We start from the raw sequence: 21545 nt of genomic DNA, 5'->3' as shown, positions 1-21545 counted from the left end.
GGCCCCCCGCCGCCAAATTACTGCCGAAGACCCGGCTGCACTTCGGCAGCGGGTCCCGGAGCGGAAGGACCCCCCGCCACCGAATTACTGACAAAGCGGAGGCCCCCCTCCGCTGAAGGATCCCAGGCCCCGGAATCCTCTGGGCGACCTTGTCCAAATCAGCCAGGCCAAGTCAGTGCCACTCAGGGTCAGGGCCAGATTAACACAGGGGATTTAGGGGCTGCAGCCCAGGGCCTTGGCCTAAGGGGGGACCCCACAGGCTGGATGTAGCCCGCCTCTTCTTTTCATCTGACCGTATGCCAGTCCCCGAGCCTCAGCACCGCCCCCACTCTGCAGGCTGGAGCCACAAGCACTGGCTCACCAGCATGCCCCTAGGCAAAGGGGATTCAGGGACTCTATACATGCTGCCCCTGCCCCCAGTGCCAGCTCTGCAGTTCCCATTGCCTGGGAACCGCAGCCAATGGGAGCTGCAGGGGCAGCACCTGTGGCCATGGGCAGCGTGCACTGCGCAGACTGGCCTGGCCCTTCTGCCTAGGAGTTGGACATGCCAGCCACCTCAGGGAGCAGAGCAGCACGGAGTCAGGACTAGCAGGGATCCTACCTTAGCCCCACTGCATTGCTGAGCAGGAGCTGCCCGAGGTAAGCACCTCCAGGTTGGAACCTACACCCTGCACTCCCTACCTCAGCCCAGAGCCCCCTCCTTCACGCAAACTCCCACCCGGAGCCTACACTCCAACCCCCTGGCCTATCCCTGGCCCCACCTCTCCCACACCCCAATCTCCTGCCCCAGCCCTGAGCACACTTCCGCACTCCAAACCCCCAAGGGCCTCACAAAATCTAACAGCCCCAGGCCCACAGGAGAGTTAATCCAGCCCTGCCTGGGGTGCTGGGGCCGGGCTTGGGGCTGCGCATTTCGATGCTAGCCGGCCACCAGATCCGTCCCGCAAAGATCAGAGCACTTTGCTGCTGTCCCAGCTCTCCCCAGGCCGGATCCCCCGCCCACGCAGCCCCATGGGCACCGCTCTGCAGCTGGCTTCGCATCTCCCCGAGCGTGAAACACGCCCCAGGAGAGCCGCCCGTAGCGGAAGGGTTAACACGGCTCCGGTCCGCGCGCGGCGGCTGCAGGGACTTGTAGTCCGTGTCCCAGGCAGCGGTACCCAGGCGCGGAGCATCATGGGCCGCGTAGTCCCGGGCGCCTGTCACAAAGCGCGAGAGCCGCGGCGACCCCCCCTCGCGGACTGCGCTTCCCAGGGGACAGCGCGGCGCGGCGGCGGTGGCCGGGAGTGCCCCGCCCGCGAGCGAGGGAAGATGGTGGCGCCGGCGACTGCCGCGTGGTTCCCCTCTCAGGCAGCGCCTGGCCCCGGCCGCCCCCGGCCCCGTCCCGCCCCCTGAGAGCGCCCGGTCCGGCCCGCCATGCCGCGCTCCCGCCGGGCGCACGCGACCCGTCGGGGCGGCCGCGGTGAGTCCCCGTCGGGGCGGGCGGTTGCCTGGCGGGGATCTGCGGAGCGGGGGTGCGCGGAGAAGGGGCTGCGGGGTCGAGGTGGCAGGAGAGGTGGGTGCCCGGGGGTGGAGCTGGCCGGCCGGGTTCCCTTGTAGGGAGGGTGCCCTGGGCACTCACCGTGGTCCCCCTTCTCCGGCCCCGATTTACTGAAGCGCCCCCGCCGCTAGGTCCCTGGCCCCGCTGCCTGTGCGAGTGGTGCCGTGGCTGGGGTGCTGGGGCCGGCTGGCAGCGGGTGCGGGGCCGGGACCGGGCTGGCAAACTGGCTGGCACCTTTGGGGTGAATCTCCCATGACTGGCTGCAGCGAGTGGACTTGTCTTTCGTGCCCACTGAGGGCCTGGTGTCCAGAGACCACAAGGGGCAGGCTAGGTGGGACCCGGTCAGGCTCTGCCTGCTGTGCCTTAGGCCTTTCTAGGCAGGGCTGCATGGCCCACTGTAAACTCCACTCCCCCCCTCAAACAGTGCCCACCCCCCCCCCCAAACAGACCTGTAGGCTGCTGCCCTCCCTGCCCGTGACCCTGCTTGGGCTGCCCACTCCCAGCAGTAGTTCTGGGCTGGGCTGCACGTGGTCTTACTGAACTTACTGCTCAGACTGGGGGTGGGGTGACTGGCAATGGGGGAAGCACTTTGGGGCAGGTGCTATCATTTTGTCCTGTGTTTGTGCAGCACCTGTCACAGTGAGGGCCTGATCTGTGCCTGGAACTTCTAGGTGCTTCCACAATAAATAATATGCTGTTATCTTCAATGTACAGAGACTGTGGTCTGGTCTACACCTAAAACTGAGGTTGATGTAGTTATGGTGCACAGGGGTGTGAAAAATCCAGGTATGCCAACCTAACCCCTCCTCCCCCCTGCAGTGCAGACTTGGCTAGGGTGACAGAAGAATGCTTCCATCGCTCAGGGAGGTGGAGTTACTACACCATAGGGAAAAACCCCTTCTGTCACTGCAGTTTGCATTGACATTACTATTTCCTGTAACGTAGACGTGGCTTAAATGACTGACCCAGGGAATCAGTGGAGGAACAGAAACTTGAACCCAGATCTCCCAAATCTCTCACTAGCACCCTATCTGCTAGACACTGTCCATCCTTCCTCTTGATGTGGTTGACTGAAGTCTCCTTAGCTGAACAAATCTTGCCTTTCCTATTCATTTAGGGCCCTGGTAATTGAAACAGCAGGTGCAAATACACTTGGTTCTGCCTGCAGTTCTGTTGCTGTTTTGTGCATTGACTGTCCCCTTGTGGTGGTACTTGGTCAGGGCATCTGTTTAAAAATGATTAATTGCATGATACATTTACAGGCTGCTCAAACTTTGACTTAGTACTAAAAATATAAATCCAACAGCAAAATAACGCTTTTGGACTTTTAAGATTAAATTGGGGGCAGTGGGTATGCCTGCTAAATCAGGGCAGCTCAAGATCATCTTCAATATTGCTTTGCAATCTGTGAAGACTACAGATTCCAGCATGCATGTTCTACTGTAATCAAAGCACCCAGAAGTGTAGTTGGCATACAGCACCTCATATTAAAGATGGGGACAGCTGTGATCTGCTTCCTTCTCCCAAGTTAGGTACATACTTTCTGCCAAAATGGAGCCCTCAAATATGTGGTTTTTAAAAAAGAAAAAAAAAATTGGGAACTGAACCTAGTTTTAAAGGTGAACAACAAGGGGGGAAAATTGAAGTAAGCGGAGATATGTCCCATGTGCTCATCATAGAAGGCAATTAGGTTAGTCAGGCATGACTTGCCCTTGGTGAATCCATGCTGACTGTTCCTGATCACTTTCCCCTCCTTTAAGTGGTTCAGAATTGATTCCTTGAGGACCTGTTCCATGATTTTTCCAGGGACTGAGGTGAGACTGACTGGCCTATAGTTCCCTGGATCTTCCTTCTTCCCTTTTTTAAAGATGGGCACTACATTAGCTTTTTTCCAGTCATCCGGGACCTCCCCCGATCGCCATGATTTTTCAAAGATAATGGCCAATGGCTCTGCAATCTCATCAGCCAACTCCTTTAGCACCCTCGGATGCAGCGCATCCGGCCCCATGGACTTGTGCTCGTCCAGCTTTTCTAAATAGTCCCGAACTACTTCTTTCTCCACAGAGGCCTGGTCACCTCTTCCCCATACCGTGCTGCAGAGTGCAGCTGTCTGGGAGCTGACCTTGTCTGTGAAGACAGAGGCAAAAAAAGCATTGAGTACACTAGCTTTCTCCACATCCTCTGTCACTAGGTTCCCTCCCTCATTCAGCAAGGGGCCCACACTTTCCTTGACTTTCTTCTTGTTGCTAACATACCTGAAGAAACCCTTCTTGTTACTCCTAACATCTCCGGCTAGCTGCAACTCCAGGCGTGATTTGGCCTTCCTAATTTCACTCCTGCATGCCTGAGCAATACTTTTATACTCCTCCCTGGTTATTTGTCCAATCTTCCACTTCTTGTAAGCTGTTTTTTTGTGTTTGAGATGAGCAAGGATTTCACTGTTAAGCCAAACTGGTTGCCTGCCATACACATCGGGATGGTTTGTTCCTGTAACCTCAATAAGGATTCTTTAAAATACAGCCAGCTTTCCTCGACTCCTTTCCCCGTCATGTTATTCTCCCAGGGGACCTTGCCCATCAGTTCCCTGAGGGAGTCAAAGTCTGCTTTTCTGAAGTCCAGGGTCTCTGTTCTACTGCTCTCCTTTCTTCCTTGTGTCAGGATCCTGAACTCGACCATCTCATGGTCACTACCTCCCAGGTTCCCATCCACTATTGCTTCCTCTACTATTTCTTCCCTGTTTGTGAGCAGCAGGTCAAGAAGAGCTTTTCCCCTAGTTGATTCCTCCAGTAATGCCTACGCTTTTGTCTAATTTCCTCTCTTTTAAAAAATGTAAGAGTTCATTTGCTCTGCTTGCTGCTTCTGTTCAAAGGTCTTTTCAGCAGGGGAGAAATTAATTATATATGGGAAATGGAAACTGACTAGTCACTAGTGCTGTCAAATGCACAAAGTACACTGGGGTAAATAGAGAATTTATTCTCTCATATTTCATTTTTAGTCATATTATTTGGGTCATGGACCAAGTCCCATTGCATTAGGCATTGTAGTAACACAAACAAAAAGCCTCTCTCTGCATTTTTTGTGTTAGTAACTGTATAATAGGTTTAACAAAAAAGTTGACAGGAATGTGACTTTTTTCAAGTTGACAGCATCTTTTTAAATCTTATTTCTGTGCTGAAATCCCTCTTTCCAAAGCACATTTCTGTTTTATCTAGCTCCGTTTTCACTTTCCAGTTCACTCTTAATCTTGTTCCTAAGCAGCATCCTTGCATGAAAGAATACTACAAGTAGGGTACGTTCTGTCAGCCTATGTCTGAACTAAAAGGAAGCAATGTGTCTGTTACCTAGCCAGTGCTTGCTAGCTACTGGAGTTTTCTGATACCTGGGTGCAAACAGGAAGAGCTTCCAGGTGGGAATTTGTCACGGTTGTTATACAAAGCTGTAGCTGTTTTGCAAGCCACACTTGTTGTGCTATTTCTGTGCGTGCATCTCCTCTGAAATCAGGTACTCCAGCTCATCTCCATTTCATGTTCTTTGCTGCTACTGAAGAGCCCACAATGAGATCTATGCTGTATGCCATGCAAAAGTAGCCTGTTTCTGCCTCAGGTAGCTTAGCATCTGGAAGACACTGAAGACTAGATATGCTGTGAGATCAAGAGAAGGGAGCAGACATACCTGGATGTATTTTTTTCAATATCTGTAAAATGCAGTAGTAAAACTTCTCACTTATAGAGACAAATCTTTGAGTGGACAAATCATGGAAGCCGTTACTGTCTGTCTGCAGTTCAGTGACTGCTGGGGAATGTGTTGCTAGCCATGTTTCTGTTCTTTGCGGACCACATCATAGTTGGCGTTATGGGGGACTCTTCAGTGAGGTTATTCCAAAGGGAACAACTTCACTAAGTGGGATGAATTTTACAGCTTGGGCACTGCAGTGTCCCTGACCCAGCCTGGAGCTTTCCATTCTTCACAGCTGTGAGAGAGGCATGCCCAGTGTGTCTCTTCTGCAGGTGTGTTGGATGAGTGCACGTTCACCTGTGCAGCTGTTTGCAGTACTCCAAATACACACAAATGCAATTGTGCCAGACTGCTGTTTACTTACTAGTTTGGAATCCAATGTTGGGCAAACACCTGTTTGATGTCCTGGGCATTGTAGGATCACCTGGAAGGTCTGGCTGATGTGGATCTACCCCAAACCATGGGAAGCCCCTGCCAATGGCACAGCTTATTCTTTAGGTTGTAGTAGAACCTGGATACACATGGCACTCTCCAAACAACCAGTTTAAGCAACTGTGTTCAACAGAGATGTCAGACACTCCCCTACCAAAGCTGGATTTGAACGTGGTATTCTCTAACATGGATATACCGTGGTTTTAAATGTTTGCTACATGTAAACATAGGCTATTAACCAGGGCTGGAGTAATTTTCTAGGTACTTATTAGCCAAAGGGCTAAATCTAATAGCCAGAGAGCAATGCAAAAGATGAGGGTGCAGGATAAGATCTGGGGGCTGTTTTTGCTGAAATCCACAGCAGGGTGCCCTCTGCTTGTACTGCTGGGAATAGGCAGTTCTTGGGCTCTGCTCGGGCAGCCCCATCTTGGTTTGGCAAGTGGCCATTTGGCTAGAAGCCATTTTACAGAGACTTCCCTCTGAGGATCTCAGAATGCAAATCTGTTAGTAGTAGGTGGGTCCATGCACGCCTGGCTGTGGTGAAAAGGGGGATGCAAAGGGGGCTTCTCTCTTTCTCTCCTGCTTGGGAGGCATGAGAGATTGATGCTGAGAAGGGGGATGAGCCTTGCCATGTGTTGGGTGTATCATTAGAGCTGTCTTTATTGCTCACCTGACAGAGCTCCCTGTACTGATACTTGGCGTCAGCATGAGGGGCAAATTGCGGGCACTTAACCACAACAGCAGCTAGCTGAGCATGTAAAAGTTCACCCATGTGCTCTGCAGAGCTCTATGCAGAAGGTTGCATGGAGTGGGCTGTTCTCAGGAGCAGATCTGAGCCCCATCCTGCTCCGTGTGTCTCTCACTAGCCCAGGGGGCTCAGGACAGGTTTTGTGTCTCGTTTGGGTTTGAAAGGCCCATGACCCCCATGTGCCCTGTTGTGAGGGACATGCTGACTCTGCTTCCCAAGGATCCCAACCTGCTGCCTTTCCCCCTGGCCACTGCATTGTGCAGCACCCTGCTGGCAAGTTCCAGGGGGAGGGATCACTGAGAGGGCGGGCTGTGTGCTCAGCACTATGCTTTCATCTCTCTGCCAATCCGCTCAGGCGCTCAGTGCCACGCTGTTCTTGCAGCAGGCGTGGAGCCCGAAGAATATTAACCTTTCAGTAGCATGTCACTGGTGCTCTGCTTGTTGTGATGAGTAGGACTCGATATACCAGCTGCCTTCTGGTCTTAATCCTTGTGCCTTAGCAAGAGGCTAAAAATAAAACCCAAAGGTTTGTCCCAGTTCCCCTTCCTTAGCATCCTTCTGCCTCAGCCTGTGCCCCAGTCCCTGTTCCCCTTCTCTCTCCTGCACCCCAATCCAGGCATCGCCCCCCCACCCCCCCCCGAACTCCAGCACTCCTTTGCTCTACCGCTGACCTCTTTTGGCAGTGGCTGCCTGCTTAGTTGTGTCGCTGTAACTTAATGTGGTGCTGTTTTGTTCTGGTTATAGCAGCAGAGGCTTTGACTCTCTTCCCACGAAGCTTGTCCGCTTTTGTGTGGGATCATGTAAGGTGAGCAAGCCTCTGTTTACCACTCAGCTCAGCTTTCTTGTGCTGCGTCAGCACACAGTTTCCAGGGCCTGTGTGCCTCTGGCCTTGCTGGGGAGGTGCCTGGTGCAGTCTGTGCATGCGCCGCACTCCCACTATGGGAGCCCGCTTGGGTTAAAGGTTCACTCCATGCAGTTCTCCAGCAGGGTTCCTCCAAACTACCCTCTAATATGTGTATAGCACTTCTTCCCCCAGTGATCCCAAAGTGCAGTCACGTCTACCACCACTGACCTGCGTATGGGGGGAGGGGTGCAGGCAAACTCTCCATGCAGTGTTCTCTGCCTGGCCTTCTTCCAGCTTCTTCTGAAGTGCTGGGCTTTAAAGAGCTGACAGGTGTGTGCCGAGCTGGCACTGGCTGGTTTAACACTCAAAGTGGCTTTAAGCTCCCAGCTGTGAGCAATGTCCCCCCTCCCTCAAGTCAGGCCTCAAGTGGGGAGGGGCAATGGGGCAATCTGAAGGGGAGTGGATCCAGATTGCCCTTGGGGAAATACTGAGGCTGGTTCAGTCTGCAAAGGGCTGGGCTTCCAGGGATCACAGCTGTTTCAGGAAGAGATGCACTTGAAGGCTACCTGTGATGTCTCTAGCTGGTTTAGCCTCTGGAGCATCCTCGCTGTGATGTCCAGCTTTCTGCAGGACCCATGCCTTTGGCCAGTCTGGCTTGTACTCTTCATCACTCTCTTGGGGACCGCCACTGGTTTGCTCTGTGGGGTTGAAGGAGGACAGTTGGCTCTGTGAACTTACATGATTAAGACACTTATCTCTCCACGGCAGCTGCTGGCTTCCTGTTGCTGCCCAGTGTGTTACTGAGATGCACCACTTCTCCAAAGCACCGCTCTGGCGCTCTCATGCCCCAGGGCCAGCTGAAAACCAAGCTGCCCAGCCAACCCCTCCAGGACACACAATCCTGTGTGGGGAGCACCAATTCAGTGGCTCGAGAGGGAGAGGGAGGTCAGGCGTGGGCACTTAATCCTGGCCTTCAGCACTCGCTCCATCAACACTCCTGCTGCCTCCTCCACTGGCGTCTTCCCCCCCGCCCCCCCCAGTCGCTGTCCATGTGCTCAGAGGCTGCTCTGGATCAGCTCGGCCATTCATGATCCTGCTGGCCTGTTGCCTGGTTCCTGTGCTTGCCATGCAGAGTAACTGGTGCTGCTTGTTGTTCATGAGCTAACTTGAGCGTGTAGTCAGTGCGCTTGGTGCTCCACAAACCATGAATGGGCCCTGCCCCAAAGAACTTGCAATCAAAGTTAAAAAGGGAGAAGATGGATTGGACTGGGATGGACTGAACTCTTAATAGCAACATACCAAGCTGTCTTGTGGCCAGTCTTGGCTCCCTTCTCTCTCGTCTCCTGCGCCTTGTCCCCTTTCCATATGGTGCTGATTATCAGAGGCTCCAGGTCTCGCTTCTTTATCGGCAGAGCATGTCTAAATTGGGGTTGGTAATTTGCCAATATCCTCCCTTGCTATCTGCGTAGACACTTGCTGCTTCCTTATTTGCAGGCTACATATGGTGCAAGCTAATATTCCCGTCCCCATCAGTGCTTGTGGCAATAGTAGCGAGGCGTGTGGGTCGCTGAACCCAGCCCTCGGGACAGACTCCTCACCGGTGGGGATCTAGCTGGCACCCCGAGTCACAGTACAGCTGGCTAGAGGCATGTGGCGCCCGCACAGCATGTTGAGAGGCATGGCGCTTTGCAGGCATACAGCTAGGTCCCTGCCTGGCAGAGTTGGCAGCCTGAGTTGGATGACTCGTGAGTGAGGCTTAATGGGCAGAGGATGGGGGACATGGGAGATCCAGGGGAGTGGAGGGGGAATTGACTAGATATCCTTTTGCAAGCTTCCCTGGCATGTTACATGGGCACGTTCAGTCTGCCTTTGCACACCTTAAGCTACTGGCCGCTACAGGAAGCTGGGCCAGCTAGCTCAGTGATGGCAGATCCCAGAGAAGGAGGATCGTATTTCTTATGGTTGCTGGGGCAGGGTAGGAAGGTGATTAATGGAACAAGCAAGGCTCTCCAGGAGTGGAGTATGGGGCTCTGCTCTCTCTGGCGGCTGCCCCTGTCGACCTAACCCCGGCCCCCTCCCCTTCTGGTTCCCCAGGAGCTCGGAGCAGCGCCAAGGCAGAGTCCCAGGCCAGCGATGATGAGGCAGCCAGTGAAGTACTGAGTCACTACAGCAGTGCTAGCGAGAGCACCAGCGTCGCTGAGGAGGGGACCGGTGAGTGAGAAGCAGGGGGCATGATGGGTGCAGAAGAGCTGGCTAGAACCTGTGGCCAGACGAGCAAACCAAGCACGTGACAACAGAGTGCTCTGTCTCACCAGAACCTCCCTTTTCCCCAGCATCTTCCCCCCCGCCGCGGGGGCAGGAAATTCCAGGCCTCAGTTGTGTAAAGGACTTTAACTGATGGAGCGCAAGGGCTTATCCCAGGCCCAGTCGCTCTAGCTGACCATGGAGCTGCCTCCAGGTCAGCCCCGCAGTGTCAGTGGTTCTGATTAGGTGTATGAAGCATATGGGTGCCAGGTGGCACAGCTGCTACTCTTCTTCCTGGGACTGGATGTGGGGGTTGGCACTGGGGCCCGAGGTGGGAAGAACGGGTCCATCTGGCTGCTCGGTGTTTGACTCTGGCTGTTGCTTGCAGGGAGTGATGCTGTGGACGAGCAGGCCCAGCAGGAGGAGGTGGAAGACAAACTGAAGGAGTGCATTGACAACGTGACCGACAAGAGGTAAGACTGGGATGGCCCAGGCCAAGGCTTCCTCCTGTTCCTCAGCCCTGGCCCTTCCTTGGGGAAAGCACAGATGATCAGCGTGCTTCAGCTGTACTGGGAGCTCTCGCCTCCTCTCTCGCCCTTCTCTCCAGAATCCTTGCGATGGGTGTCAGTAGGTGTCGGGAGCTCTGTGTGACCCTTTGCTCCTAGTAGGTGCAGCATGCTAGTGGGCTCAGCCAGACAGGGAGGAGCCTTGAGAGCTTGTCTGGATTTCATCCCTGATGGGAGCCATGGCAGATACGGTGCATAGGCAGCTCCCCTGGGATCTTATCCTGTACAGCCCCAGAGAAAGTACTTCTGTTCCTCCTCTAGCTGCAGCAAGGCCAGACTGGACAGGACTCCCCTGGGCTGCTGTGGAGCAACCCTTAGAAGCATGTAATCATAGCTGGCACCCCCTTTACTCTGCAGCCCTGCTGGGCTGGGCACCTCCCTCAAGAGGGGTAAGCTGGCCTTGGAAGGGGTGTGCTCCGCACCCCCTGTTCAGAAGAACCCATTGGAATGGTGACTCACCCTTTTCTCAGGGCTTCCGTGGCTTGGGAAGTTTTTCAGCCCTTTGGGACTGGCCCCAGAATATCTTCCTTCCCCTCGCCCAGGCTGCCTGCCTACAAGGAAGCTGGTCTAGGTGATGGGGTGGCCCTTGCCAGCCTTTTCAAGTCCCCACCTCGCCCTCAATGTCTAGCACAGGGTATCTTTTCCAGCACCAGGACCCGGCAGGTAGCCCTGGAGAGCCTGCGGCTGGCTTTCTCCTCCAAGACGCTCTTCGACTTCTTGTTGGAACGCAGGCTCACACTCACAGACTCCTTGGAGAAGTGCCTGAAGAAAGGTAAGGCTACCCCTGCCCTTCCAGCCCTGGGAAGGCCCTCCGTAGCGGTGGGGCCACCATCTTCCCTGCAGATCCGGCCCCTTGGCGTGAAACCAGTCTTTATCTGCAGCCTACATCTTCTCCTCATCTCAGCAGATCATAGCAGGAGTGCCCCCAGAGCATCAGCTGCAGGGGGGGTGGGGTAAGTAGCAGGAGCAGAGAGACCCAAGGGGGACAACCAGCAGAACATGCAGTCCCTTGAAACAAAACCTTTGCCTACTTTTCCCTTGCCTGCCTGGGCCAGCCCCTAATGCAGTTTAGGGAATGCAGGAGCTAACTCTGTCTTCAGCTCCTACAGCAGGAGCACTGGTTTTCTTCACTCTGCTCTGGGCGGGTTGAAAACCTCAAATCTATCAAAGAAATCAGCTTGGCTGAGAGTCCCCTCCAGTCTCAGGAGACCAGCCCGAAGTGCTGAGCAAAGTTCTGCTTTGCCTGCATTGGACATTCGCCTCCATCCAGCAGCTGAGGGGTATCGGTGCACCTCGCTGCGTGTTCCTTGGTTGCATGTATGTGCCCTTTGTTGCTCTGGCACTTGAGGTGGCCTCCCAGGTGGAGGAAGGGAGAAGATCTTGAGGCTGATGGAGGTTCTCTTCTCCTGCCCCGCAGGTAAAGGGGAGGAGCAGTCTCTAGCTGCTAGCGTTCTCACACTACTGTGCCTTCAGATGGGCTCGGGCCCCGAGGGGGAGGAAGTGTTCCGCAGCCTGAAGCCCCTCCTCATCAGCATCCTGACTGACTCCTCGGCCAGCCCCATCGCTCGCCAGAGTGTAAGTTGCAAGTCTCCTGGACACGGGAGCCCAGCTGGGTTCCAGGAGCGCAGAGCAGAGAGCAGCGCTGATGTGCTTTAAAGAGAGCCGTGTGCGGTGTGGAGCTGGGTCTCCCTGGCACCTGGGTCTGTCTTGGGTTAACTCTAGGCTTGTAGCAGGACTGGGGCTGGGTTATCATCACAGAATGTGTGGAACTGACCAGTGGCTGTGGAACGTGGCATTCGCTTTCTACCAGTTCCAGCTTCTACAGGGAGGAATGCAGCTGCGGGTGTGATGGGGAGATGTGGCTCTGAGACAGGCTGAGTGCCGGTCCTGGCTTGGCCAACCTGCTTTTGGACTCGCTTACACTGAGCCTGCAGACCTGGCCCCCGGGAGAACGGACCAGACTCAATACTATGTCAGAGGACAGGCTGGGACAGGGTCCTCTCTCCCCTGAATCCCCGTTCTCTTCCCATCTCTGCTCTGTCGGTGGTCTCGTCTACAAAGCTGGCTCCGTGATCCAGGGGATGAAACCATTCGGGAGTGGGAGGGAACTCTCCAGAACTGAGACGTGGAGGCCTGACCTTCCCCCTCCGTCCAACCTATCTGGATCCAGGGACACGGGCTAGAGGAATCAAAGCAGGCGGGCCAGCCCCAGGGATGCAGAGACAGGAGACCTCCCTTCTGAGCCGCCTTGTGTGCTGTCCCTCAGGCCATCAGGGCGGCACCCCAATCTGTGCTCTGCTAGGAATCAGACTGCAGCTTGCCATGGTCACAGGGTGCCCAGGCTCCTGACCACGCTGAATCCTTAGCTTCACGTGCCACGGGGTGCGGCTTTGGAACGTGCTGGAGTAACAGCCGCACTCTTAGCCAGCACCAGGGTATGAACAAAGTGTCTCCAGCTTGGGCTGCAGATCCAGGGCTCCCTAGCTGGGCTGTAACACTCCTAGCCTCTCCCCGACCCCCAGAGATGGCACCCCCCACCTTGAGCAGTGCTGCTTGTGTGGTGTGCTCGGCCTTACTGACTTCAAGTGGTTCAGTGTCAGCCCAGATTCCTGGGCCCTATGGAATCACGCAACCCAACTGCCCCCGCTTGGCCTCCTCCCTGGCATGCTCCTAGGCCAGGGATCGACTGGGCCTGGGAGGCTGGACCAGTGTCTTGTCCATAGACGGGTCCCTGCAGGGCACAGGTGACATAACACTAGCAGGCAGCATGAGGGCAGCTTGCCCTGCCTTGTGCCTGCGTGGCGGAGAGAGAGCTCCTAGGCTGGCCACCAGCAGGAAATCACCTGAACAAAGTCTGCTTCTGCTCTGTGCCCCCTGCTTTCTGCCAGTGTGGGGCACGCCAAGAGCCATGGAGGCCAGGAACGGGGCCAGATCAGCCAGCGCAAGCCCTGGTGTGAACATTTTCCACAGGAGAGGAGGCACCCAAGCCCTAGAGCAAAGGTGCCTGTGTTAGCTCGTGGCGCCGGAGGGTTTTACCAGAGGGTGGCTTGGAAGGAGTTAGGCACTGGGACCTAGGGGCAGGGATTGGCCCTGCATGATTTTCCATAACCCACTCCTCTTCCTGTCTAGTGTGCCATGGCCTTGGGTATGTGCTGCTACATCGCTGCTGCGGATGTGGAGGTAACTATGCTGTGGGATAGCACCCAATGGGTGCTTTAAATGGAAAAGCCAGGGAAGTCTGCTCAGCCCCAGTAGGGTCGGGTGTCCCCTGCCTTCCACACCCCAGAGCCAGATGCACCGACCCACCATTGCCACCATCTCGAGGGGTGCAGCAGTTGCTACTGCTCGTCACGTGGCTGCTTCAGGGAAGGTGGTCTTAGATCTTCTTGTCTGCAGTGCTTTCCTACCAGCTTGTCCTGCCTGGCTGCTGTCCCTGCCCTGGAAATGTCCAGTTCACCAGTCACCTGGCTCTGCCTAGTTGGGTGATGGGATGTCTCCCCTCCGGTGGGGGAGGGGCTGTGATCCTCATGCTGTTACCAGAGCAGCTGTTCAGAGGAGAGCAGCCTCCTGTCCCCCATGATCAGACCCACCCTCAGGAGGGACCCAGGTAACTGGCTGTCATGTCACATAGGATGCGGGAGTCTTCAGCCCTCATCTTCATGTCCTTGCACCTCCAGCTGCTGCCAGTTATCCACAGGCAGCCAGTCTCTGGGGCTGGTTCTTCATCTGTGACCAGGACAATGTGGAAACACCAAGAGACACCCCCACCCCCAGCAGCTTATGACTGGGTTAGGCCTGTCCAAGGAGTTTCTCTGCCACAGAACCTGGAGCTTCTCTGGATAACAGGCTGCTTCTGGGCTGGGCAGAAGTCCTTGCCAGCGGATGTGGTGAAGGCCAAGACCATAACGGTTCAAAAAAGAACTAGATAAATTCATGGAGGATAGATCCATCAATGGCTATTAGCCAGGATGGGCAGGGATGGTGTCCCTAGCCTCTGCTTGTCAGAAACTGGGAATGAGCAACAGGGAATGGATGATTTGATGATTACCTGTTCTGTTCATTCCCTCTGGGGCATCTAGCACTGGCCACTGTCGGCAGACAGGATACTGGGCTAGATAGACCTTTGGTCTGACCCAGTAGGGCCGTTCTTATGGGCAGACCCCAAATGTGTTTGACCCAGCTGAGATGCTCTCATCAGAGGCTGCTGGGGCTCATTTCTGCCCTTCGATTCACCGGTCCGTGAAACTCCCTGGTGTGCTCACTCTCTCTCCTGCCCTAGGATCTGGTTTCCTGTCTCAACTGCCTGGAGGGCATCTTTGGCACTTCCTGTCCAGAGGAGGGCAGTTCTGTCCCCACCCACCACAGCCCCCTGCTCCAGACTTTGCACTGCAACGCCCTCCAGTCCTGGTCCCTGCTCCTTACCATCTGTCCCAGCACCCAGATCAAGAAGATTCTGGACAAGTGAGTGACCTGGCAATGCTAAGGAGCTAGATGTGGGCTGGGGCTGAGCTGCCATTTGACCCTTTCATGCCAAGGGTTCAGAGGGCAATGCATGTCCTGTTGTACTGGCTGGGTGGCAGGGGGTTGGACTTGTGGGGCTGACTGAGGAACAGCTTGACTGAGCGGAGAAGTGTCCCATCCATTGTATGGGGGGAGCTAGCCCAGACTCCAGCACTGGCCATGTCAGTCTCCATTGTGGCTGGAGAGTAGCACAGGAGTGTGCTAGTTGCTTTCCATAGGAAGTGTGACAGGCTGGTTTCCTTGGTCTGTCTTCACTCCCTCCTGCCTGAGCAAGGCCCAAGAGGGTCTCCCCTGGCTGCCCATTGTCCTCTGAGTTGCCCAGGCAAGTGCAGCGTATCTGGTGCTGGCTCTGCCTTGATTCCCTGGCTCTCCTGCTGCAGTCACCTACTGAAGCTGCCGCTGCTGCTGTCCAGCGACAACGTCAACCTGCGGATTGTGGCGGGCGAGACCATTGCGCTGCTCTTCGAGCTGGCCCACGAGCTGGAGGTACGTCTCGGGGGCGCTGCTGGGGCTCAGGCAGGCTCAGTGCTCAGTGGGGCCCATGTGGAAAGGCTAGCCCTCAGCCGTGGTGGCCAGCTCAGTGCTGCAATAGCAAGGAGCGGAGGAGGCTGGCTGGCTGGGGAAGCCTGCCCAGGGCTCCTGCTGTAAGGGGGCTGGCTTGCTCTCGCCTCTTGCTGTTTGCTTTCCCTGTGCTCCTGGCAGGGTCCCTGTCTGTCCCCTGCTGCCACGATCCATGTCACTGGCAGGGGATGCCCAGGGGCATGGGCTGGTTATGTATTCAGTGGGTGGTGTCCATTGGGAAGACCTGCTCCCCTACTAGAGAGCCTTCCCAGCCCAGCTGCCCCTATCCAGGGAAATTCCAGCAGCTGGGCTCCAGGTTAACCCCCTCCTAGCACTCCAGCCACGGCTAATCCCTGTTCTCAGCCAGGCTTCGAGCTGTGGGGTGAATTCCAACAGGCTGCTCATCTCCTCCAACCTCGCTCCCTCCCACGCAGGAGGAGTTCTTCTACGAGGACACGGACCTGCTGTGCACCAAGCTCAAAGCCCTGGCCACCGACAGCAACAAGTACCGGGCCAAGACGGACAGACGCAAGCAGCGCTCCATCTTCCGCGATGTGCTGCACTTCATAGAGGTGCCCACTAATCCCTGCCAGCCCCAGAGAAGCCTCACTGATGTGTGTGCTAGAACCGGGCATGCCCAGGGCAGAGGCCAGCCTGGGTCCTGCTAGCAGGCTGCTTGGCAGGGTTCTCTGTTGGGATACAAAGCTCTAGGCCCCTTCAGCCTGTTACTGCCCCGGCCCTGACTGCAGGTCCCAGCTGGCACCTCACTGGGATCTCTCTGGGGGTGGGATTGTGCCACCCTGAGGTGACCCTGCCCCAGTGGGGTTGGAGGTGTACCCTGGCAAAGGGCTCAGTCACTAAGGACTTTGAGTGTCTCAGTCAAGCAGTGCCCAGTGTGTGACCCACTCGAGTTGCAGGGCTGAGCATGTCAGAATGCCAAGGGGCTGGGGTGGCCGCCACCAGCCAGTCTGCAGGGATTATGAAATAGTAAGTGGCTGACAGCTATGTTGGCACCTCAGCTGGCCCAAGGTGAGTGTCTTCCCCAGGGCACAGAGGCCTGCACATCTGAGGAGAACTTCCAGCTGGCTTATGCCAGTGCACTGTGGGTGAGCCATTAAGCTGTGCCTGCTGGGAGCTGCTGAGCTCATGGGCCGTGCTTTGTCCAGTGGCATCCCCTGCTGGGGGCAGCTCTTTCCCATGCTCCTTGGCTGCGTGTGGGATTGGGGGTGGGAGGGACTCATGCTCTCCTGGGCTGCCTGGCGAGGCACTAATGCCACCTCCCTGCCCCCAGAATGGTGAGTGCCATGAGGAGACCATCAAGTTTGGCCTGGAGTGCATGTACGTGGACAGCTGGGTCAGGAGGAGAATGTACAATGCCTTCAAGGAGGTGCTGGGCTCCGGGGTCAGGCATCACCTGCAGGTACTGGACTGGGGGTGGGGTGCTGAGAAGGTCTGGATGGGGGGAGGTGGGATCAGAGACCCTCCCAGGTCAGGGGGAGTGTCTGCTGAACAGGTGCTTGGCTTGCTCCAGGCGACCGTGTGTGGCGGCGGGGCTCGTCGCTGGGGCTGGGTGTGGCAGGGAAGCGGCTGCTCCCTCCCTGTGAAGGCCGGAGGGCGCACCAACAGGTCTCGTCTCATGTCGCCCTTAGAACAACGAGCTGCTGCGTGAGATCTTTGACCTGGGGCCTCCTCTGGTGCTGGACGCTGCGGCTATCAAAGCCAGTAAGATCTCCCGCTTCGAGAAGGTATGTCGGTCAGGGACTCGAGCCAGGCCTGTGGTCCCTTTCTCCCTGGCTCCAGCGCCCCCTGAGGGGCTGCCTGTGTCCCAGGGGGTGCTGGGCAGGGCAGAGCACTGGTTTCCCAGCCGTCCTTGAGAGGGGTCACTGAGCCTAGCGGGAAGGCACCAGGGAAGGGTTGGAGAAGGCTGCAGGTAGGCAGAGCTGTGATGGCTGGGAGGACTCTGCCAAACCTGCTAAAGCCCATCTCTGGCTCCTGTGGCCAGGCTGGGAAGAGCAGAGGGAACAGCTCCCCATTCCAGGTGGAGCTTTCCCCACGAGCCTTGGGGATCCAGAACCAGGAGCTCCCTTCCCACTTGGGGCCAGGTTCCCGGGGCCTGTTGGGATGGTGGGTCCAGTGCCAGGAGCGCCGTTAACACGGGACTGGGCCCGGACACCTCCAGGCTGCATGGCCAAGTCACTGGGCTCTCCCAGCGAGTGAGACAGAACCCCACTTGGCCCAAGCAGCTGCTTCCTTCTCTGGTGAGGGGATGGCCCCCCTCTGACTGTGCTGGCTGGAAGCAAGAGGATCTGCTGGAGTGCTCCATGCAGGGCTGTAGAGGGTTAATAGGTGGCATATCAGGAAGAAGCTGCCAGTGTTGACGGAGTAATCTCCCCAGGGAAGGGCTGGGAGCCCTATGGCTGGGGATGCAGAAGGTACCAGCAGAGCTGCCCACAAGCAACCCTGCCTTGTGCTCTGCAGCCAGCCAGGATGGGTAGATGGGCCCTAATGGCATAACCCAGCAGTCCGGTACCTTCCCCTCCAGCTGACTGTTCCCTCTCCTCTCACCCCCAGCACCTGTACAACTCAGCCGCCTTCAAAGCCCGGACGAAAGCCAGGAGTCGTGTGCGCGATAAGCGAGCCGATGTCCTGTGACAGAGGCTGCTCCCTCCACCGCCTCCTGGACAACCCACGGACTGCAGACCCCGACCACTGTGACACAGGGGAGGAGCTGGGGGGTGGGGCTCTCGGCCCTCCCAGCTCATCGGCTCCTGCCATGCCCCTCACCCCCAGCCGGGGGGGCTTTTAGACGTGTACAGACTTGTATTTAAATGACATGGCTGGTGGATCCCAGCAAGAGGGCCATGGGGTGGTTTTATTTTTTTAACCCAAAAAATGTAAGCGAGGTTTGGGTGTGGGGGAAGCCCCCCATTTTAGCTGGTGATTTTAGCCTCCTCCGTCCACCTCCCACTCTTGCGAGCACATTGGACCATCCAGGTGCTGTCCCATGGAAATGCTGTGAATCAGTGCACAGCCTGGGGGGCAGGCTGGAGGCAGCGGGAAGGGGGGAGGTGGATTTTCAGCTGAGTGTCTTGTTCTCTCCCCTGCTGTGGGAGCTGTTGAGCTTGGCTGGGTGAAGTGGGAATTCTGGTGAAATGCTGAGCGTGTGGCATTACTGGAGGGGCTGTTCCCCCTCCACTCTCCCTGTTCCTCAGTTACCCCCACATAGCACCCGTGTTCGTGCCCTGCTGTCCCCAATACACACATGCTTTGCATTGGGCCCCTCCCATGTGCACAGGCCAATCAGCTCTTCCCCTGCCCTTCCAGGGGCATGGCTCAGGATGTGCCCAAGGGGCCGTGGGCCATCAGCAGCCACTGGTTTGAGAGAAATCCCCAACCAGCGTCAGGGTGGAACTAACAGGGCCCTATGGGGGTAGGGCCACTGCTGAGGAGCTGCTGCTCCCCTCGGGTGCTCTTGTTTTGTAGGGTGGGGTCTTGGGGTTCATCTCCCATAGCGAGGTGCAGGGGAGGGCAGAGCGTGCAGTGGGGATTGCTTGCTGAGAGGGGTTGATGCAGTCCCTAGTGTTACCGGTGAGTGGGAGATGGGATCCCTCCACCCCGGGGAGAAGCCGGAGATCTTGGCGCGAGCGGCAGCCTTCTCGGGGCCCTGGGCCCCTGGCTGCTAGGAGATGAGGATGGGGATTGTGGGTGATGAAGAAGGCAGGGCCTAGAACTGAGCATGGGTGCAGGCTACCAGCACGTATTCCCCCAGCTCTGTCCCTGCTGGACAGATCTCACCCTGTGTTAGCCAGGTCTGACTCAGTCTAATAACTAACGGAGTGCACAGCCTGGACTAGCCCCAGCCCTGTCTTCCCCCCACCCCAGAGCTGAGAGAAACTGAGCAGGTGGGAAAGGTGAAACTCGCCAAGCTGAGGGAGCAAAGGGCCACGGCGGGGGCAGGGCAAGCTTTGTAAAGGCTCAGTGAGGCATTGCGGGGCTGGGAACGTGCTCGCTTTAACCAGGCGTTGTCTCTTTAAAAATCCGCCTTAGAAGTGATTCTTCCTCTCCCCCCACTCTGCCTGCTCCCCAAAACACAGGCAGGCTTAGTGGGACTCAGGGCCGGCTCTAGGCACCAGCGTCCCAAGCCTGTGCTTGGGGCGGCACTCTGGCCTTTTTTGGAGCCAGCCCTGGTGGGACCCTAGAGCCTGTGCTGGGAGGGGAGGGTCCCCTGTTTCTGTAGTGCCCCCTCTTGCCTTGCTTGGCAAGTGCTGGTGGGGGGGAAGGCCAGGAAACACCCTCCCTCTGCCCTCCCTGATGAAGACTTGCCTCTCTGAGAGCTGCAATTTCACTTTCTTCTGAGCCCTGTTGCCTGCCTGTCGGGTGTTGGGCCCCCTCCCACTAGCCTCTGCCCAGAGCTGGGGGAATGGGGCCAGCCACCCCCTGCCAGGAAGCATCTCAGCTGGAGTGCATTGAAGGTGGCTCCCCGCCTGGGGTTGAGGCCTTCCCTACGGTCTCCCTCTGACAGCACAATGGCCTAAGGGGCCGAAGCTGGCCCAGGTGCTCTCTGGCTAGGAAGGTCACATCAACTTCTCACTGTTGCTCTGCTGGGCTGGGCTCTGCCATAGCCGGGGGGCACACACAGCACCTGTGCCAGAGGAGGAGAAGAAAGACAGCAAGGGAAGAGTGAGATGGGACAGGGCAGCAGCATGGCCCAGCTGTATCATGGAAGGACGAGGACTTTGCTGAGGGGAGCCTAGGGCCTCCTGGTGCTACTGTTCTGAGAGATGTCTCCCCCCTGGGCTATTGGGCTGCTTACCCCATCCTACAGGGCTTCCCTGGAATGGATTGCTGGAGTGGTTTTATAACAGGGTGATGAGCAGAGATAATTAAAAGGCAAATGGCTGGGCTGCCTGGTCTGATTTCAGAGGCAGTAAGTGTAGGGCAGCACCCCCTGCTGGGGAGACGTGATCAGCGCTTTGGATGTGGGTTGGCTTGCTGGGTTGGGATGGGCTGTTCAGGGGAGCGGTGTGCTGCAGGGCCATCTCTGCAGCTCCTGACCATATACTTTGCCTGCACCAGGGCTGCCTCCCCCATGCAGGAGCCAGGCATTCCCTCCTCCTGTCTGCATCTGGCAGTGCAGGATGGGACCCTTGCCCTCTCCCAGCCCCCTGACATGCATGCAGGGTCAGTCCTGCCCTGCCCTGCAAAAGGAGCAAGAGGCAGTATTCCAGCTCCCCTGCCTCTTGCACCTGTGCTGTGGTAGCTGCCCCTTGCCACTTGGGGGAGCCAGCGGGGAGCTCTCTACTGCTCTGTCTCCATCCAGTCTGACCACCTGTGTAACACAGGCCCCAGCCCTGCCCCACTAATCCCCAGAGCAGAGCTGCTAGGAAAACACTCTGGCTTGATCTGACCATTGCAAGGGATGGAGAATGGACCATGCCCATTAGTAAATACTTCCAGGGGCTAAGGCAGTGGTTCTCAACACAGGCTTCATGGGGCCTGGGTGGTAGGGTCCCAGCTGCCTGCCTGGCTTGCACGGCAGGGTCTGGGCTGCCTGGCCACTGTGTGGGGTTGGAGCTGCTGCCTAGCCCTGCACAGCGCACCTGGGGCTCTGCTCCTGGCCCTACTCTGTGGAGGGGGTGCTGGGCAAGGGGGGGAGGGGCACTGTGGTTCTCAACCTGCAGCCCAGGTAACATGTGGGAAGAGACTCTGGGCTGATTCTCCACAGAAAAGGCCTGAAGGCCCAAACAACCCCTCAGGGGCTCTTGCTTTCTGCAGCCATGGAAGGTCAGGCTCTAGTGGCTGCTGTTCCTGGTCTAACTGCCCTCCCATCTGGCCTGAGCCCTAGGCTCCCCCAGCCACCACTGAGCTGGGCCCCCTGTAGCACACCTCCTGTTTCAGCTCACAGGCCCTTCGGGCCCTCCCCAGCAAAGGCAGAGCAGCTTCAGGGTGTGCCTAGGCTCAGGCTGTTTGGCAGGTGCCCACACCTGGAGGGCTCTGAGCATGGCCTCTCTCTTGGGGGCAGAACCAGCCCAGGTGGGGGCCATGCCCTGAACTCCAACCACAGCAGCTTCCTGGCCTGCTTGAAGCAGCTGGTAGCCAGCTTCTATGGGGCTGTTGCAGGGAGGGGGTTGATGGGGGTGGGTGCTAGCACAGCTTTATTGTCACATACAAAATCTGTATTTAGAAAGGATAAATAGTGCTGGGGGGGAGAAGCTGCTGTTAGAGGGGGAGGGGTTATAAATAAGGTGTGACTGGAGAGGATAATAAATAGGGTGTGGAGGGGGGGAGTAATGATGGTGATTCTCATTACCCCTCCCCCCCCTTTAGTCCTTTGCAGGTTGCCTGCTGCTGAACCAG

General features: G+C 56.9%; 1 protein-coding gene across 2 annotated transcripts; it reads left to right on the top strand.

Annotated features, from left to right (window-relative positions):
• The first annotated feature begins 1230 nt into the window (after positions 1-1230).
• On the top strand, positions 1231-20833 carry IFRD2 (interferon related developmental regulator 2). 2 transcript variants are annotated; one of them, XM_045025081.1, is made up of 12 exons: positions 1231-1552; positions 9391-9507; positions 9929-10013; positions 10754-10878; positions 11524-11681; positions 13236-13286; positions 14386-14567; positions 15008-15113; positions 15623-15760; positions 16480-16608; positions 16838-16933; positions 17760-20833. In XM_045025081.1, exons 1-12 carry the CDS (start codon positions 1414-1416, stop codon positions 17838-17840), a joined length of 1407 nt encoding a protein of 468 aa, XP_044881016.1. In that variant the 5' UTR covers positions 1231-1413; the 3' UTR covers positions 17841-20833. The 2 variants fall into 2 exon arrangements, with proteins under 2 accessions (XP_044881016.1, XP_044881017.1); XM_045025082.1 differs by having other exon boundaries at positions 1232-1459; positions 17760-20830.
• The last annotated feature ends 712 nt before the right edge of the window (positions 20834-21545 follow it).

The sequence above is a fragment of the Mauremys mutica genome, chromosome 7, assembly GCF_020497125.1.
Source record: "Mauremys mutica isolate MM-2020 ecotype Southern chromosome 7, ASM2049712v1, whole genome shotgun sequence".
NCBI lineage: Eukaryota > Metazoa > Chordata > Testudines > Geoemydidae > Mauremys > Mauremys mutica.
Note: the sequence above shows the minus strand (reverse complement) of the source record. Positions and strands in the feature narration are given on the sequence as shown.

Coding starts and splice junctions, on each gene's coding strand:
- IFRD2 (XM_045025081.1), top strand. CDS start 1,414: ATGCCGCGCTCCCGCCGGGCGCACGCGACCCGTCGGGGCGGCCGCGGT. Junction 14,568..15,007: donor ATCAAGAAGATTCTGGACAA/GTGAGTGACCTG, acceptor CTCCTGCTGCAG/TCACCTACTGAAGCTGCCGC. Junction 15,114..15,622: donor AGCTGGCCCACGAGCTGGAG/GTACGTCTCGGG, acceptor CCTCCCACGCAG/GAGGAGTTCTTCTACGAGGA.